At 45.0% G+C, this 21,194-nt stretch overlaps 1 protein-coding gene across 1 annotated transcript in view; it reads right to left on the bottom strand.

Moving 5' to 3' along the window:
* Window positions 1–18,433, bottom strand: part of LOC120055422 (sodium channel protein type 4 subunit alpha-like) — a 96,970-nt gene extending 78,537 nt beyond the window's left edge. The window contains exons 1-4 of the mRNA XM_039003285.1: window positions 18,167–18,433; window positions 7,165–7,298; window positions 2,345–2,425; window positions 1,519–1,647 (exon numbers count right to left, since the gene is read on the bottom strand). Coding sequence (XP_038859213.1) covers window positions 1,519–1,647; window positions 2,345–2,425; window positions 7,165–7,298; window positions 18,167–18,433 — 611 coding nt within the window. The remainder of the gene's footprint in view (window positions 1–1,518; window positions 1,648–2,344; window positions 2,426–7,164; window positions 7,299–18,166) is intronic.
* Window positions 18,434–21,194: the final 2,761 nt, after the last annotated feature.

Below are 21,194 nucleotides of genomic sequence, written 5' to 3'. Positions count from 1 at the left end.
TGATGATGATAGTGGTGATGATGATGGTGACGGCAATGATGATGGTAGTGATGATGATAGTGATGATGATGATAGTGACGATGATGGTGATGATGATAGTGATGATGATGATGATGGTAATGATGATGGTCGTGATGATGATGGTAGTGATGATGATGGTGATGATGATGATAGTGACGATGATGGTGATGATGATAGTGATGATGAGGATGATGATGATGGTAATGATGATGGTAGTGATGATGAGGATGATGATGATGATGATGATGATGATGGTGACAGTGATGATGATAGTGGTGATGATGATGGTGACGGCAATGATGATGGTAGTGATGATGATAGTGATGATGATGGTGACAGTGATGGTAGTGATGATGATAGTGATGATAGTGATGATGATGACGGTGATGATGATAGTGATGATGATGGTGATGATGATGACGGTGATGGTGATAGTGATGATGATAGTGATAATGATGGTGATGAGGAGGAGGATGATGGTGATGATGTGATGGTAGTGATGGTGATGATGATGGTAGTGATGATGGTGATGATGATGATGATGGTAGTGATGATGATGGTGATGATGGTAGTGATGATGGCAGTGATGATGGCAGTGATGATGGTGATGTCTAAGGACCATATTTGCTCAGTATTGTTACCTGTGTAATTTTTCCTTCCTGTTTATTTATTCTAAGTGGTGAGGAACAGGTGCATCACTGTAACTGAGCATCATTTAGAGAGCTGAGGCTTAGTGAACATGGCCCTAGCTGTGTCCTCTCTCTCTCTCCTATATATATATATATATATACACTACAGTAATACACTACATACAGCCTAAAGCCCTAAACGGTTGAGCAGCCTTATGGTGTTCTGTCCTGGTCCAGTGTACTGAAAGAGTTGTTTCATTACCCAAGCAGGTCCTAACATATTCAGGATGTATAAACTATGGAGGAGGAGTCAGATGTAATCTCACAACCTTGTTATTTGCATATCAATGCGGACCTTATGTGTGTATCATGTGATGGGATGGGATATTGCGTGTGGGGATAAAGGTGCTTAAAACTCTCTCTCTCTCTCTCTCTCTCTCTCTCTCTCTCTCTCTCTCTCTCTCTCTCTCTCTCTCTCTCTCTCTCTCTCTCTCTCTCTCTCTCTCTCTCTCTCTCTCTCTCTCTCTCTCTCTCTCTCTCTCTCTCTCTCTCTCTCTCTCTCTCTCTCTCTCTCTCTCTCTCTCTCTCTCTCTCTCTCTCTCTCTCTCTCTCTCTCTCTCTCTCTCTCTCTCTCTCTCTCTCTCTCTCTCTCTCTCTCTCTCTCTCTCTCTCTCTCTCTCTCTCTCTCTCTCTCTCTCTCTCTCTCTCTCTCTCTCTCTCTCTCTCTCTCTCTCTCTCTCCTCTCTCTCTCTCTCTCTCTCTCTCTCTCTCTGGGATGTATCAAAAGCCCCAGGATGACAAATACCTAGCAATTGAAGAACAGGAGGTGGCGAGGGGTGAAATACCAGACCAAAGGGGCAGTACTTACGCCATGGAGATTACACTAAAATCCAGCCAGTTCCATGGGTCTCTCAGGAAGGTGAACGGTCCGACACAGAATCCTCTCGCAAATATCTTTATCATGGACTCAAAGGTGTAGATACCGGTGAACGTGTACCTGAAAAATAATTTAATGTATTCAAAACAACACAGTATTAGGCAATAGCAGTGGATGGAATGAAGAGAGATCATTCGTTAAGGTATAACGTCATAGTGTTTCAACTCATTTAGCATGCTCTCAATCAACAGTTGAAAGAAAATGTAAATGCCAAAATAGCAGAATGTAATAATACGGTATATACAATCAAGGTATTGTTAGCTAGCAAGGGTGTGTGTGTTATGTCATACATTCCCAGAATACCTTGTTTCAGAGGATAGATTTACCTTAGGTATAAACATTCAGTAACGGAATTGGAAGTTTAGCATTCATCACATTCCAATTGTAAAAGATATTTAAGCAAAACCTGACGTAAAGCGTCGGGGCGAAGTGTGGAGCATTATACACCATGCCAAGTTGTCATTCTCATGTGGCATTCCAAGTGCAGTGAGTGAGCCGACCGTATCACATGCTTGATGTAGACTACTTACATTTGAAATACAGTAACTCACCGATCAGGATTCACACACTGTTACTGTTACCGTAGCAACACACCTTGGCAACGCTCAATATTGTGACAAAAAAAAACAACAACAAAAAAGGGGGGGGGGGGGGGGGGGGGGACACAGACAGAGGAAGTTCCTATCACAGGAGAACAGTGTATTCACCATCAAAAGAAGTGTACTAAGGAGGGAGGAAGTGTAGACGTATTACTTACTCCAGGTACTTGGTCCAAGGGGCAGGGTCTGACATAGCCATGAAGCAACAGTTGGTCAGAATAGTACACATAATGAACAAGCTGAATAATGTGAAGAAAAAGGTTAAAGTAAATTCACATATGTTTGTCAATGTATCACATACTGTGCTTACCACACCTTCGCTTTAAATTAAGTCCCCCCCCCCCCCCCCCAACATTTTTTGGGGAAAATGTTTCTATTAGTGATGTAATTCTGGGAACTAGCCGTCCTTTCAATGGAAAATAATCCTTTGAAATATGACCATAAGGATAATAAACTGACTAAGTTTGTCCTTGTTAGCAAGGTCCTCCTCACGACTACTCTGTTCATTTTATATACAATAAATGCTTGCATGATAGCTTGTTCCGGCTCCCATGACCAGTTGGGTTGTTGCTACTGTAGTTCATACATTATAGCTCACCCTCAGCGTTCAGGTCATAGCTAGAGACTGGGGGTGTGGTTTTCTCCACGTCTCTAATGCTGGGCGTACACTACACGACAAAAAAATACTAAAATCGCCGAGCCTCTCACATGAAAACAATCGTCTTTTCCTGTAGTTGTTTTGTGTTGCCAGTAAATGATGTGACACAGAATGGTGTCGCATCAGAATGGTGTCACATCAGAATGGTGTCACATCAGAATGGTGTCACGTCGCATCGGAATGGTGTCACGTCAGAATGGTGTCACGTCAGAATGGTGTCACTTCGCATCGGAATGGTGTCACGTAGCATCGGAATGGTGTCATGTAGCATCAGAATGGTGTCACGTCAGAATGGTGTCACGTCAGAATGGTGTCACGTCAGAATGGTGTCACGTCAGAATGGTGTCACATCAGAATGGTGTCACATCAGAATGGTGTCACGTCGCATCAGAATGGTGTCACGTCGCATCAGAATGGTGTCCCATCAGAATGGTGTCACGTCACGTCAGAATGGTGTCACGTCAGAATGGTGTCACGTCGCATCAGAATGGTGTCGCGTCCCATCAGAATGGTGTCACATCACATCAGAATGGTGTCATGTCGCATCAGAATGGTGTCACATCAGAATGGTGTCACGTCGCATCAGAATGGTGTCACGTCACATCAGAATGGTGTCGCGTCCCATCAGAATGGTTTCACATCACATCAGAATGGTGTCACGTCGCATCAGAATGGTGTCACATCACATCAGAATGGTGTCACGTCGCATCAGAATGGTGTCGCGTCCCATCAGAATGGTGTCACATCAGAATGGTGTCACATCAGAATGGTGTCACGTCCCATCAGAATGGTGTCACATCAGAATGGTGTCACGTCCCATCAGAATGGTGTCACATCAGAATGGTGTCACGTCGCATCAGAATGGTGTCGCGTCGCATCAGAATGGTGTCACGTCGCATCAGAATGGTGTCACGTCGCATCAGAATGGTGTCACGTCACCTCAGAATGGTGTCACGTCGCATCAGAATGGTGTCACGTCGCATCAGAATGGTGTCACGTCGCATCAGAATGGTGTCACGTCGCATCAGAATGGTGTCACGTCGCATCAGAATGGTGTCACATCACATCAGAATGGTGTCACATCAGAATGGTGTCACATCACATCAGAATGGTGTGAAGATGTGATTAGATTGTTAACGTAACTAGAACGAGCTGTGGCTCAAAGTAGCCCATTAAACTTTTGCGGTCAGTCATTCACACTTGCTATAGAGTTGAAATATAAAATAAAAAAACATTGCTTGTGAATAACAATTTGACACTTTTGCTTTTAATGAAAGTACAAATGCATACTGGCTAGCTGGTATTAGTTATGGCTCCTGCTGGAGAGTCTACACGTTCTGGGTGATGTGAAACAACGACATCATGTCGCTGGCTTCTTCTCTGGCGAACTCTCATTGGCTATTGCTGATCACCGTTCTCAAAACTCTGTCGTGGCACATCTCACACTACAAGAGCGTTGCAGATTTTCTGCTGATAAAATCAAAACATGTTTGAAAATATCGGGATGTCTGGGACGGCTCAAAAAAGACGGAAATCGGTAGACCTCAGATTGAAGTCTCTGACCCGCTCATATTGAACGAGCGTCTGTGACGCCTGCGTGCCTCGACTAGGCAACGACATGGGGATTTTGTCTCCGATCTCAAAAAACTTGTTTGGGACGGCTAAATCGTGTAGTGTACACCTGGCTTAAGATGTCTCTCTTTTATGATTTGTTTCCAGAATTCTGTAGTGCATATTTCTAATAAAGTGGACTCTTACTAAAAAATAAGAAGGAAATGAAGATGTTATCTAGCATTTCACCCACAAACATAGATCTACATTTTGACACTAACATCACATTTACTAACAGTTCTTTCCGGTATATAGTAAGTGTGACCCATTGCAATTGTTAGGGGTAGATTTTTAAACCCCTATAGTATAGTACAGAACAACAGAATATATATATATATATATATATATACTGTTGAACAGTTAAGAACAAGAGGATGGATGGATTTAGTAGAGAAAGAGAGGATGGATGGATTCAGTAGAGAAAGAGAAGATGGATGGATTCAGTAGAGAAAGAGAGGATGGATGGATTTAGTAGAGAAAGAGAGGATGGATGGATTCAGTAGAGAAAGAGAAGATGGATGGATTCAGTAGAGAAAGAGAGGATGGATGGATTTAGTAGAGAAAGAGAAGATGGATGGATTCAGTAGAGAAAGAGAAAGATGGGTGGATTCAGTAGAGAAAGAGAAAGATGGGTGGATTCAGTAGAGAAAGAGAAAGATGGGTGGATTCAGTAGAGAAAGAGAAAGATGGGTGGATTCAGTAGAGAAAGAGAGGATGGATGGATTTAGTAGAGAATGAGAGGATGGATGGATTCAGTAGAGAAAGAGAGGATGGATGGATTTAGTAGAGAAAGAGAGGATGGATGGATTCAGTAGAGAAAGAGAAGATGGGTGGATTCAGTAGAGAAAGAGAAAGATGGGTGGATTCAGTAGCGAAAGAGAAAGATGGGTGGATTCAGGAGAGAAAGAGAAAGATGGGTGGATTCAGTAGAGAAAGAGAGGATGGATGGATTTAGTAGAGAATGAGAGGATGGATGGATTTAGCAGAGAAAGAGAGGATGGATGGATTTAGTAGAGAAAGAGAGGATGGATGGATTTAGTAGAGAAAGAGAAAGATGGGTGGATTCAGTAGAGAAAGAGAAAGATGGGTGGATTCAGTAGCGAAAGAGAAAGATGGGTGGATTCAGTAGAGAAAGAGAAAGATGGGTGGATTCAGTAGAGAAAGAGAAAGATGGGTGGATTCAGTAGAGAAAGAGAAAGATGGGTGGATTCAGTAGAGAAAGATGGGTGGATTTAGTAGAGAATGAGAGGATGGATGGATTTAGCAGAGAAAGAGAGGATGGATGGATTTAGTAGAGAAAGAGAGGATGGATGGATTTAGTAGAGAAAGAGAAAGATGGGTGGATTCAATAGAGAAAGAGAGGATGGATGGATTCAGTAGAGAAAGAGAGGATGGATGGATTCAGTAGAGAAAGAGAGGATGGATGGATTCAGTAGAGAAAGAGAAAGATGGGTGGATTCAATAGAGAAAGAGAGGATGGATGGATTCAGTAGAGAAAGAGAAAGATGGAGGGATTCAGTAGAGAAAGAGTGAATGGATGTATTCAGTCGTGCATGCAAAGGACAAGCCGTCCGTCTGAGAACTAATAGACAGCCGTCATGTGACGTGAAATCTCCTTGCTCTTATTTCATTTGGGAGATTAAGAGCAGCAGATCAAGGGATTTGGTTGGCGATGCCAGGGAGGAACATCACAAAGCTGTTTCAAAATGGGACTATGGAAAAATCCAATGGGATCCTACCATTGGAATCTGTAAATATTAGAAATTGGCTGATTTTACAGTACAGTATATGACGCATGGCAGGGTGTGGCTTTTTAGGTTTTTTTAAGGGGACGATTAGAAAGTGGTACCAGTTGAGGTTTTTCTGGGTGAGGGGTTATCTTAATCTTACATGTTTCTGTGACATTATACTGAGTAGGCTACCCTTAAAATACCTCCTGCTTTACAAGCAAACAAACAGGCCAAACTGATATAACTGTTTTTGAAATGAAGTGGCTCTATACTACACAGCAACACAACAAAGAAAGATCTACCTGGCTCTCTTCCCTGAAACAATTACATCACACGATTATATCAGGTAGAATGTTACTGACGTTACATCACATATAACTGTTTTCCTCTGGGCTCATCACTAACCACTTTCATCACTAACCACTTACAGACAGGTAGATAGATAGACAGACAGGTAGACCGACAGACCGACAGACAGACTAACAGACAGACCGACAGACAGGCAGACAGGCAGACAGACAGACTAACAGACAGACAGGCAGACTAACAGACAGACAGACAGACAGACAGACAGACAGACAGACAGACAGACAGACAGACAGACAGACAGACAGACAGACAGACAGACAGACAGACAGACAGACAGACAGACAGACAGACAGACAGACAGACAGACAGACAGACAGACAGACAGACAGACAGACAGACAGACAGACAGACAGACAGACAGACAGACAGACAGACAGACAGACAGACAGACAGACAGACAGACAGACAGACAGACAGACAGACAGACAGGACAGGACAGGACAGGACAGGACAGGACAGGACAGACAGACAGACAGACAGACAGACAGACAGACAGACAGACAGACAGACAGACAGACAGACAGACAGACAGACAGACAGACAGACAGACAGACAGACAGACAGACAGACAGACAGACAGACAGACAGACAGACAGACAGACAGACAGACCGTTGTAAAGGATATGAATGGACCAGGACTTTGATGGAGATTCTTCTGAGGAAGGTGAAAGGGGTAAATATATAGAGAGCAGACGTGGCACTGAACCGGAAGATGGCCGTCCCTTTATTAACTACTATAAAAGTCTGAGGGAAGAAAGAAAGAGGAAAGATGCATTAGTAGCAATACAAGTTGTGGTTTGAGGTCAAATCACAGTAAACAAATAGTTGTAAAGTCCACAATACTCTATTCAATCTAAACCAGTAGGGGGGTCTTTTAAGGTGGGGTGGGTTTGAGTAAATCAACACTCTTTGGTCTGTGCCGGTCCAAATAACCTGTTCTCAAATAGGAGTCAATAAATAGATTGTTGTGTGTACCGGACAGGATTTATTTATCTTCCATGTTGAGAGTCTGACTATGTCTGCCATCTGTCTACATCAACGGTAAGCAGTGTCTAGGCAGCCCTGCAGTCCTCCAAGACAGACCCGGGTTCAAATACTATTTGAAATCTTTCAAATATTTTGAGTGTTTGCTCTAGCCTGCCTGGAGTGCCAGAATGGTGGGGTTTGCAGTTTGGGGACTATTCTATTGGTCAATTAAGCCAGGGAAGCTCAATCAAGCACATATAAAGTATTTGAAATGATTTCAAATACTATTTGAACCCAGCCAGGTTCAAGCAGAAAACTCCTTCCCATCAACAGAGCCAGTCGGTGCACTATAAGGCCAGCCCAGCTCAGATAATGCAGGCAACTCTTCTCCAAAGCAGGCTGAATATTTACTGAACAGATGTGGACGTATTTATTTAAATATTTATTCGTCTTTGGTTAATCCCACCGTCCAACAGCAGCAGGGCCGGTCTTTGCCGTTCTGCTGCCATAGGCGAGACCAAAACATTTCTCCCCCCCCCGCAAAACTAGAATAGTCCCAGTAAGCAAAATGACGTTGAAAAGGCATCTAAAATATGTACTTTCCAGACGTTGAAGTTAGGTTCAATTTAGGTGCTGAATGAAAGGTGAAAAGGTATTTTCCATATATTTAAAATACATATTTTCCAGGATGTTGAAAATACGTATTTTTACAGACGATGAAAATATGTATTTTTACAGACGATGAAAATATGTATTTTTACAGACGATGAAAATATGTATTTTTACAGACGATGAAAATATGTATTTTACAGACGATGAAAATATGTATTTTACAGACGATGAAACCAGGCTCATTTTTGGTTCTGAATGAAAGTTAAAAATAAATAATTTATAGACGTCTATGTTGGGGTCAAATCAAGGCTTGTCCAGACCGGACAAAAACTGAACTAAACATAGATGTCAATGATCGGTTCAGATTTTGTCTGGACCGGACCAAAACCTGGACCGGACCAAAACCTGGACCGGACCAAAACCCAATGTCCGTAGAAGTGGAAATCAAGGCCGGTCCGGAACGGCGCCAAAATAAAAGACATCAGAAAGGTGTCAGTCCGTGCTTACCGAGGTATAGCTTAAAGTGTTGCCTGAAACGTAATAATATGAATACCCATCTATGTGGTAAGCCTACCGTTTGTAAAACACAAACAACAAAAAAGGTTTAAAAAATGTTGGATAGTGCTTACTGGAGTGTATGTAGCCTACCATGTCAGCCTGCAATGGAATGGTATGAACGCCCATCTATGTGGTAGGCCCACCGTTTGTAAAACAGGCCATTATTGAATTGACTTTATTAGTCCTGATTCTTGTGACTAATCAATTTGGATATTTAAAAACTTTGAATATGCAGAAAATATTTTCTTTTTCACAATGATCAGCTTGTCCAAAATTGACGGATACTAACTTGAAACCACTGTACGTGACAATGGGATGAAACTCCTGGACAACAGTTGTGATTGTCCATTCCATATTGTCCATTTTACTTTGTGACCTGTCCTGTTTTTAGGATATGTTGTTTGTTAACATAACAGCACGTTTTTCATTTGATTGAGTGCCATTGAGGTTCGGCCATTTGATCAGAGAAACCTGTAAAAAGTGTCTCATTACATTACCATCCATTTTATCTCCAGCCTGTATTCTACAGAAAAGGCCATATACTCCTTCTATTTTTTTTGTATTATTATAATTTATTAACTTTTTTTTTTTACCCCTTTTTCTCCCCAATTTCATGGTATCCAATTGGTAGTTACAGTCTTGTCCCATCGCTGCAACTCCCGTACGGACTCAGGAGAGGCGAAGGTCGAAAGCCGTGCGTCCTCCGAAACACGACCCAACCAAGCCGCACTGCTTCTTGACACACTGCTCGCTTAACCCGGAAGCCAACCGCACCAATGTGTCAGAGGAAACACCGTACACCAGGCGACCATGTCAGCGTGCATGCGCCCGGCCCAACACAGGAGTCGCTAGAGCGCGATGGGACAAGGACATCCCGGCCGACCAAACCCTCCCCTAACCCGGACGACGCTGGGCCAATTGTGCACCGCCTCATGGGTCTCCCGGGATTGAACACGGGCCTGTAGTGACGCATCGAACACAGCGATGCAGTGCCTTAGACCGCTGCGCCACTCGACCCGCTGCGCCACTCGACCCGCTGCGCCACTCGACCCGCTGCGCCACTCGACCCGCTGCGCCCACATACTCTTTCTATCATATCCTACATCTGCTACATGATTTATCTGACGGAACGTTGGTGGAGCTCCGCACCGATGCGTCTCTTCAACCCTGGAGAGACACGCTGGCAATCAAACAAGATACATATTTTGCGTCCCTGCCTTTGACGTAGTGGGCACTGCTTATCAAAGGGCGGCATCAGCACTCGCCTAAAAAAGCCCATTTGCCACTGGTTGAGAGAAATTGTAATTGTTTTTGGGTAGAATTATGTGAGGTTGTGAGGAAATGTGAGGTAATGGACAGAGAGGCCTGATCTACAACTCTGTAAAGACTCTGGTAACGGACAGAGAGGCCTGATCTACGACTCTGTAAAGACTCTGGTAACGGACAGAGAGGCCTGATCTACGACTCTGTAAAGACTCTGGTAACGGACAGAGAGGCCTGATCTACGACTCTGTAAAGACTCTGGTAACGGACAGAGAGGCCTGATCTACGACTCTGTAAAGACTCTGGTAACGGACAGAGAGGCCTGATCTACGACTCTGTAAAGACTCTGGTAACGGACAGAGAGGCCTGATCTACGACTCTGTAAAGACTCTGGTAACGGACAGAGAGGCCTGATCTACGACTCTGTAAAGACTCTGGTAACGGACAGAGAGGCCTGATCTACGACTCTGTAAAGACTCTGGTAACGGACAGAGAGGCCTGATCTACGACTCTGTAAAGACTCTGGTAACGGACAGAGAGGCCTGATCTACGACTCTGTAAAGACTCTGGTAACGGACAGAGAGGCCTGATCTACGACTCTGTAAAGACTCTGGTAACGGACAGAGAGGCCTGATCTACGACTCTGTAAAGACTCTGGTAACGGACAGAGAGGCCTGATCTACGACTCTGTAAAGACTCTGGTAACGGACAGAGAGGCCTGATCTACGACTCTGTAAAGACTCTGGTAACGGACAGAGAGGCCTGATCTACGACTCTGTAATCGACAATCAATGAACCAACAGCATCACCTATGGCTATACGTTGTCTACCAGACTCATGAATATACATGTTGGAGTGTAGCATCAGGTAACCAGTCCATCAAGTATGAATAATAATAATACAATCCACAACTCAAAGGCAATTACTCAAATGTATTTAATTTTGGAGTATAGGCTAGACCAATTATGTACCAAAGACATCTTCAATCAGTTATTTATTAATGTTTTTGTAAAATGCGGTAAAAATATATGCGGCTATATATTGTATAATGACACAATCATAATTTTAATTCAGGTTTCTTTCATGTACATATGCATCAGCTGTAATATGTGTGTTTTGAATAAATCATCACGATTAGCAAGAACTGTACATTCTATTGTGTTAAGCTTTAAACCAACATCCACAACCACAACCAAACGTTTTGTGGTCTCTGGTGGACAGGTAAGTGTTGTGGTCTCTGGTGGACAGGTAAGTGTTGTGGTCTCTGGTGGACAGGTAAGTGTTGTGGTCTCTGGTGGACAGGTAAGTGTTGTGGTCTCTGGTTGACAGGTATGTGTTGTGGCCTGGTGGACAGGTACGTGTTGTGGTCTCTGGTGGACAGGTAAGTGTTGTGGCCTCTGGTGGACAGGTAAGTGTTGTGGTCTCTGATGGACAGGTAAGTGTTGTGGTCTCTGGTGGACAGGTATGTGTTGTGGCCTGGTGGACAGGTAAGTGTTGTGGTCTCTGGTGGACAGGTAAGTGTTGTGGTCTCTGGCGGACAGGTATGTGTTGTGGTCTGGTGGACAGGTAAGTGTTGTGGTCTCTGGTGGACAGGTAAGTGTTGTGGTCTCTGGTGGACAGGTAAGTGTTGTGGTCCACATCACTGAGGAATTAACATGGTCCACACACACCAACACAGTTGTGAAGTGGGCACGACAGCTCCTCTTCCCCCTCAGGAGACTGAAAAGATTTGGCATGGGCACTCAGATACTCAGAAAGTTCTACAGCTGCACCATTGAGAGCATCTTGACTGGCTGCATCACCGCTTGGTACGGAAATTGCAAGGCACTCGACTGCAAGGCGCTACAGAGGGTAGTGAGTACAGCCCAGTACATCACTGGGGCCAAGCTTCCTGCCATCCAGGACCTATATACTAGACGGTGTCAGAGGAAGGCCCAAAAAATGATCAAAGACTCCAGCCCCCAAACCATAGACTGTTCTCTCTGCTACCACACGGCAAGCGGTACCAGCGCGCCAAGCCTGGAATCAACAGGACCCTGAACAGCTTCTACCCCCAAGCCATGAGACTGATAAACAAGACTGCTAAATAGCTCATCAAATGGCTACCCGGACTACCTGCATTGACCTTTTTTAACAGTACCTTTATTTGGATAGTGTGAGGTTTTCCATCTGTTGACGTTATACAGATGGTCATACTATCAACAAACTATCTGTTGATAAGCAATTGTTTGCTAAGGTTACTGTTAGGTTTAGAATAAGGGCTAGGGCTAGTGCTAGGGTAAAGGTTAAGGTTAGGGTAAGGGTTAGGGTTGGGGTTGGGGTAAGAGCTAGGTTTAGGGTTAGTAGATAGTTAGTTGAAATGTTACTGATAGTCTGTAAAACACATCTACAGATGGACTATCCAATTAAAGTATTACTCACTAACTCTCTTACACTCGACTCTACCCAACACGCTGGACTCTACCCCACACACTGGACTCTACCCCACACGCTGGACTCTACCCCACACGCTGGACTCTACCCAACACGCTGGACTCTACCCCCACGCTGGACTCTACCCACACGCTGGACTCTACCCAACACGCTGGACTCTACCCAACACGCTGGACTCTACCCAACACGCTGGACTCTACCCCACACGCTGGACTCTACCCCACACGCTGGACTCTACCCACACGCTGGACTCTACCCACACGCTGGACTCTACCCACACGCTGGAGTCTACCCCACACGCTGGACTCTACCCAACACGCTGGACTCTACCCAACACGCTGGACTCTACCCAACACGCTGGACTCTACCCAACACGCTGGACTCTACCCAACACGCTGGACTCTACCCAACACGCTGGACTCTACCCAACACGCTGGACTCTACCCCACACGCTGGACTCTACCCACACGCTGGACTCTACCCCACACGCTGGACTCTACCCCACACGCTGGACTCTACCCCACACGCTGGACTCTACCCACACACAGGACTCTACTCGACACGCTGGACTCTACCCGACACGCTGGACTCTACCCACACGCTGGACTCTACCCAACACGCTGGACTCTACCCACACGCTGGACTCTACCCAACACGCTGGACTCTACCCCCACACTGGACTCTACCCAACACGCTGGACTCTACCCAACACGCTGGACTCTACCCAACACGCTGGACTCTACCCAACACGCTGGACTCTACCCAACACGCTGGACTCTACCCAACACGCTGGACTCTACCAACACGCTGGACTCTACCCAACACGCTGGACTCTACCCAACACACTGGACTCTACCCAACACACTGGACTCTACCCAACACACTGGACTCTACCCAACACACTGGACTCTACCCACACGCTGGACTCTACCCACACGCTGGACTCTACCAACACGCTGGACTCTACCAACACGCTGGACTCTACCAACACGCTGGACTCTACCAACACGCTGGACTCTACCCCCACGCTGGACTCTACCCACACGCTGGACTCTACCCACACGCTGGACTCTACCCACACGCTGGACTCTACCCACACGCTGGACTCTACCCACACGCTGGACTCTACCCACACGCTGGACTCTACCCACACGCTGGACTCTACCCACACGCTGGACTCTACCCCACACGCTGGACTCTACCCCACACGCTGGACTCTACCCCACACGCTGGACTCTACCCCACACGCTGGACTCTACCCCACACGCTGGACTCTACCCCACACGCTGGACTCTACCCCACACGCTGGACTCTACCCCACAAGCTGGACTCTACCCCACACGCTGGACTCTACCCCACACGCTGGACTCTACCCCACACGCTGGACTCTACCCACACGCTGGACTCTACCCACACGCTGGACTCTACCCACACGCTGGACTCTACCCCCACGCTGGACTCTACCCCACACGCTGGACTCTACCCCCACGCTGGACTCTACCCAACACACTGGACTCTACCCAACACACTGGACTCTACCCAACACTGTTACTGTCTATTATCTATCCTGTTGTCTAGTCACTTTACCCCTACCTACAGTATACTGCTGTTACTGTCTATTATCTATCCTGTTGTCTAGTCACTTTACCCCTACCTACAGTATACTGCTGTTACTGTCTATTATCTATCCTGTTGTCTAGTCACTTTATCCCTACCTACATTATACTGCTGCTACTGTCTATTATCTATCCTGTTGTCGAGTCACTTTACCCGTACCTACAGTATACTGCTGTTACTGTCTATTATCTATCCCTTACCCCTACCTACAGAATACTGCTGCTACTGTCTATTATCTATCCTTTACCCCTACCTACAGTATACTGCTGTTACTGTCTATTATCTATCCTGTTGTCTAGTCACTTTACCCCTACCTACAGTATACTGCTGTTACTGTCTATTATCTATCCTTTACCCCTACCTACAGTATACTGCTGTTACTGTCTATTATCTATCCTTTACCCCTACCTACAGTATACTGCTGTTACTGTCTATTATCTATCCTTTACCCCTACCTACAGTATACTGCTGTTACTGTCTATTATCTATCCTTTACCCCTACCTACAGTATACTGCTGTTACTGTCTATTATCTATCCTGTTGTCTAGTCACTTTACCCCTACCTACAGTATACTGCTGTTACTGTCTATTATCTATCCTGTTGTCTAGTCACTTTATCCCTACCTACAGTATACTGCTGTTACTGTCTATTATCTATCCTGTTGACTAGTCACTTTACCCCTACCTACAGTATACTGCTGTTACTGTCTATTATCTATCCTGTTGTCTAGTCACTTTACCCGTACCTACAGTATACTGCTGTTACTGTCTATTATCTATCCTTTACCCCTACCTACAGTATACTGCTGCTACTGTCTATTATCTATCCTTTACCCCTACCTACAGTATACTGCTGTTACTGTCTATTATCTATCCTTTACCCCTACCTACAGTATACTGCTGCTACTGTCTATTATCTATCCTTTATCCCTACCTACAGTATACTGCTGCTACTGTCTATTATCTATCCTTTACCCCTACCTACAGTATACTGCTGTTACTGTCTATTATCTATCCTGTTGTCTAGTCACTTTACCCCTACCTACAGTATACTGCTGTTACTGTCTATTATCTATCCTGTTGACTAGTCACTTTACCCCTACCTACAGTATACTGCTGTTACTGTCTATTATCTATCCTGTTGTCTAGTCACTTTACCCGTACCTACAGTATACTGCTGTTACTGTCTATTATCTATCCTTTACCCCTACCTACAGTATACTGCTGCTACTGTCTATTATCTATCCTTTACCCTTACCTACAGTATACTACAGTATACTGCTGTTACTGTCTATTATATATCCTGTTGTCTAGTCACTTTACCCCTACCTATATGTATATAGCTACCTCAATTACCCCATAGAGGTAATGCACATCGACTCAGTACTGGTAGTCCCTGTATATAACCATGTTATTTTTACTCATTATTGTTATTCGTTATTCACTGTGTATTCACTCCTTGTGTCAACTATTTCAAATGTATATATACTTTGTGTATCTTTAACTCTGCATTGTTGGGAAGGGCCTCTAAGTAAGTATTTCACTGTTAGTCTATATTTGTTGCACCAGTGAGTGAGAATGCTGTACTCCCCACAGAATACAATAATATACTGTATTTTAGGAATTCTACAAACCTTGTCCTGAAACTCTACAGTAACTTAACTGGCCAATTGCTGCCAGTAATTTACTGTAATTCAGAATACAGTACCATACCACATTCCAAAAATCTTTTGACCACCAGTGGGTGCATGGTCTTGTTGTTTCTCGTGTATTAACATATTTTGAGGCACGTCTTGTAAGAGGCTATATTTGTTGCATTCGTTAGTGAGAGTCCTGTACTAATGAAATATAATGGGACAGATCAGAGTGGCAGCAAGTCCCAAAGCTTTAACGTCTGAGTGGCCACTTCCTTTTGATGTGTTTGTCTGAGTGGCCACTTCCTTTTGATTTGTTTGGCCCTGGAGTCACAATCAAATCAAACTTTATTAGTCACATGCGCCGAATACAACAAGTGTAGACCCTTACAGTGAAATGCTGACTTACAAGCCCTTATTAACCAACAGTGCAGTTCAAGAAGAAGAAAATATTTACCAAGTATACTAAAATAAAAAGTAATAATAAAAAGTAACACAATAAGAATAACAATAACGAGGTTATATACAGGGGGCACCGGTACCGAGTCAGTGTGCAGGGGGTACAGCTAAGTAATGAGACTATATACAGGGGGCACCGGTACCGAGTCAGTGTGGAGGCTATATACAGGGGGCACTGGTACCGAGTCAGTGTGCAGGGGGTACAGCTAAGTAATGAGACTATATACAGGGGGCACCGGTACCGAGTCAGTGTGGAGGCTATATACAGGGGGCACTGGTACCGAGTCAGTGTGCAGGGGGTACAGCTAAGTAATGAGACTATATACAGGGGGCACCGGTACCGAGTCAGTGTGCAGGGGGTACAGCTAAGTAATGAGACTATATACAGGGGGCACCGGTACCGAGTCAGTGTGGAGACTATATACAGGGGGCACCGGTACCGAGTCAGTGTGGAGACTATATACAGGGGGTACCGGTACAGAGTCAATGTGGAGGCTATATACAGGGGGTACCGGTACCGAGTCAGTGTGGAGGCTATATACAGGGGGCACTGGTACCGAGTCAGTGTGGAGGGGGTACAGCTAAGTAATGAGACTATATACAGGGGGCACCGGTACCGAGTCAGTGTGGAGGCTATATACAGGGGGCACTGGTACCGAGTCAGTGTGCAGGGGGTACAGCTAAGTAATGAGACTATATACAGGGGGCACCGGTACCGAGTCAGTGTGCAGGGGGTACAGCTAAGTAATGAGACTATATACAGGGGGCACCGGTACCGAGTCAGTGTGGAGACTATATACAGGGGGCACCGGTACCGAGTCAGTGTGCAGGGGGTACAGCTAAGTAATGAAACTATATACAGGGGGCACCGGTACCGAGTCAGTGTGCAGGGGGTACAGCTAAGTAATGAGACTATATACAGGGGGCACCGGTACCGAGTCAGTGTGCAGGGGGTACAGCTAAGTAATGAGACTATATACAGGGGGCACCGGTACCGAGTCAGTGTGCAGGGGGTACAGCTAAGTAATGAGACTATATACAGGGGGCACCGGTACCGAGTCAGTGTGGAGACTATATACAGGGGGCACCGGTACCGAGTCAGTGTGCAGGGGGTACAGCTAAGTAATGAAACTATATACAGGGGGCACCGGTACCGAGTCAGTGTGCAGGGGGTACAGCTAAGTAATGAGACTATATACAGGGGGCACCGGTACCGAGTCAGTGTGCAGGGGGTACAGGCTAGTTGAGTCACGGGAAGTTTGGAAGCCTTTGTTAAGGCCTAACGAGCAAGTGATATAAATTGTAATATATTATTAGATATTCACTATTAGTAATTACTGATTGTATTTTCAATTTTTAAAAAGTACTGTATTGCTATTTTGCTATATATTTACTGGAGCATATTGTAAATGATGGTGCATTGTGGGGCGAAATATTATTGGAGGAGAAAGAATCACTGGCTCATTAACATATTTTAAGGCGTGCCTTGTAAACGTCTATATTTGTGGCACCCGTTAGTGAGAGTCCTGTACTAATTTAAGTGATATGTGGTGGTAGTAGTTCCTTAACAATTACATATAGGGGACAGATCAGAGCGGCAGCAGGTCTTAAACCTTGTAATGATTAACTATGTCCATTTGATCTGTCTGTAATCACATCCAGTTTGAAAGCCTTTGATAAGTCCTCTAGACGCACCTTCTAGTCATTAATATGCTTCTAATATGCAGTAAATTACAGTAAAATACTGTAGAAATACATTTTCTTACAGTTCAATGGGTGACTTTTACTGTATTTTACTGTGTTTAATTGCTCTGATCTATCACGTTACCGTGAATATATCAGTATTGTATTGGCACTATCACAGAGAGTCACAGTGGAGGCTGCTGAGGGGAGGACGGCTCATAATAAAGTCTGGAACGGAGTTCAAATGGAATGGCATCAAACCATGATGTATTTGATACCATTCCACTCATTCCGCTCCAGCCCGTCCTCCACCATTAATGTGCCACCAACCTCCTGTATCCCACCCCCGCCTCCCCCTCACAGCCCACACCCCTACCCCACACTCACCCTCTGATTCTTGAAGTAGAAGGGATCGATGTCATCCAGAGGTACCCCAACCAGTCCTGGGGGAATGTCACCAAAGATACGTGGAAGTTGTTTGCCAGCCTCCAGGTCGGGCCTGGGCATGGGCAGCTCCACGTTGCCCAGATCCTCCTGGTAATCCTTGGCGTTCTTGGCCTGCTCCTCGGCAATCCGCTGCTCGATGGCGGCCAGGGATTCGCGAGTGAACCGGCGCAAGCCATCAGGACCCGTTGGTAACAGCGTGGCTGCCATCTTTTCATCCTGATTATCCTGTACTAGAATTTACTTACAGCTGGTGGTACAGGTGGAGGTGGGGAAGACAGACGCCAGAGAGGGAGAGAGACAGAGGGTGAGAGAACGGGGAAGACAGACGCCAAAGAGGGAGAGAGAGAGAGATAAAGAGAGAGAGTGAGAGATAAAGAGAGAGAGAGAGGAAGAGAGAGAGAGAGAGAGAGGGTAAGACAGAGCCAGAGAGGGAGAGAGAGAGAGAGAGAGGGTGAGAGAGAGAGGGTGAGAGAATGGGTAAGACAGAGCCAGAGAGAGAGAGAGAGATAAAGAGAGAGAGAGGATGAGAGAGAGGGTGAGAGAATGGGTAAGACAGAGCCAGAGAGAGAGAGAGAGATAAAGAGAGAGAGAGGATGAGAGAGAGGGTGAGAGAATGGGTAAGACAGAGCCAGAGAGGGAGAGAGAGAGAAAGAGAGAGAGAGGATGAGAGAGAGGGTGAGAGAATGGGTAAGACAGAGCCAGAGAGAGAGAGAGAGATAAAGAGAGAGAGAGAGGATGAGAGAGAGGGTGAGAGAATGGGTAAGACAGAGCCAGAGAGGGAGAGAGAGAGAAAGAGAGAGAGAGGGTGAGCGAGAGTGAGGGTGAGAGAAAGAACAAAACACCATTGTAAATACACCCATATTTATGTTTATTTATTTTCCCTTTTGTACTTTGTAAACAATATAAACATATGTTGCCCATGTCAACAAAGCCCTTAAATTGAATTGAAAGAGAGAGAGAGAGGGTGAGAAAGAAAGAGAGAGAGAGAGAGAGAGAGAGAGAGAGAGAGGGTTAAAGAGAGAGAGAGGGTTAAAGAAAGAGGGTGACAGAGAGAGAGAGAGAGAGTAGAGAGAGAGAGAGAGACAGAGACAGAGACACAGAGAGAGAGAGAGAGAGAGAGAGAGAGAGAGAGAGAGGGTTAAAGAGAGAGAGAGGGTTAAAGAAAGAGGGTGACAGAGAGAGAGAGAGAGAGAGAGAGAGAGAGAGAGAGAGAGAGAGAGAGAGAGAGAGAGAGAGAGAGAGAGAGAGAGAGGGTTAAAGAGAGAGAGAGGGTTAAAGAAAGAGGGTGACAGAGAGAGAGAGAGAGAGAGAGAGAGAAGAGAGAGAGACAGAGACAGAGACAGAGACAGAGACAGAGACAGAGACAGAGAGAGAGAGAGAGAGAGAGAGAGAGAGAGAGAGAGAGAGAGAGAGAGGGTTAAAGAGAGAGAGAGGGTTAAAGAAAGAGGGTGACAGAGAGAGAGAGAGAGAGAGAGAGAGAGAGAGAGAGAGAGAGTAGAGAGACAGAGACAGAGACAGAGACAGAGACAGAGACAGAGACAGAGAGAGAGAGAGAGAGAGGGTTAAAGAGAGAGAGGGTTAAAGAAAGAGGGTGACAGAGAGAGAGAGAGAGAGAGAGAGAGAGAGAGAGAGAGAGAGAGAGAGAGAGAGGGTTAAAGAGAGACAGAGGGTGAGAGAGAGAGAGAGGGTTAAAGAGAGACAGAGGGTGAGAGAGAGAGGGTTAAAGAGAGACAGAGGGTGAGAGAGAGAGAGGGTTAAAGAGAGACAGAGGGTGAGAGAGAGAGAGGGTTAAAGAGAGACAGAGGGTGAGAGAGAGAGAGGGTTAAAGAGAGACAGAGGGTGAGAGAGAGAGAGAGGGTTAAAGATAGACAGAGGGTGAGAGAGGGAGAGGTTTAGAGAGAGAGAGAGAGATGGATTAGAAAGTAAGTACCAGGCCACATTGAAGACACCACTATGGTATGAATGACTGTTGACTCATCATATAACAAACCCCAGCTCCATTATGGTTTTGACTACAAAGTAGCAGGTTAGGATAATTATCGTAGCAGGTTAGGAGAATTAAGTGATGGTTAGGAAAGGGTTAAGGTTAGCTAAAAAAAATATATATATATATATATATAATCTACTTAAACTGTATTCTATCTAGCCATGGCCCTCCATTATGCATGGATTACAACCCCCAACCCTGACCCGTGTCTTCTGCTGATGCAACTGTAAAGTCCCTTGAACAATACTGATTTATGGCTGAATGTCCTTGTGTTCTATGAACAGATCTGATGGGACAGCATTGTGTATCTAAACTCTCAGATCTCAGGAGCTGATTTCCCAGAGGGCCATTCTGCTCTAATCCAGCCCCAATAGGCTGTATTTTAAGGCCTCTCAAAACTGCACATCTGACAGTTACTCTGACAACCTTCAAGTGGCCACACTTACCAGAGAGGATATGAGCTTTAAAAGGGAAGGAATGATCCACAGAAATTGCATAATTTGTTGACATTGTATCTCCTGAACCACAGTGGATATTGGGACGGGACAAAATACGATTCCAGCGATGAATACCGTGACTAAAGAAACACAGAAGACTATGGATATGAGATTGTTCATTTTAAAATACTACGTCTCCCGGTGTATGTAACATTATAAAGGTTTTTTTCTGTTCTTAGTCTTATTATACTGCTTTGGTAGAACAGAAAACGAATGACAGAATAGGTCTAGACTACATCGTCGCTAGATAATCCTACCCAGGTGTGCATTGTTTGAATGCCCATTCAAATCAAATCAAATTTTATTTGTCACATACACATGGTTAGCAGATGTTAATGCGAGTGTAGCGAAATGCTTGTGCTTCTAGTTCCGACAATGCAGTAATAAATTCCTACGTCATTGTGGGGTGGTAATCTGTGACTGTTTTGAAAGTTGTAGTTTGTCATTGCTGCAGTCGGTCCCATTGTAACGGGTTTCTTACAGT

Source organism: Salvelinus namaycush, chromosome 11 (assembly GCF_016432855.1).
Source record: "Salvelinus namaycush isolate Seneca chromosome 11, SaNama_1.0, whole genome shotgun sequence".
NCBI lineage: Eukaryota > Metazoa > Chordata > Actinopteri > Salmoniformes > Salmonidae > Salvelinus > Salvelinus namaycush.
Note: the sequence above shows the minus strand (reverse complement) of the source record. Positions and strands in the feature narration are given on the sequence as shown.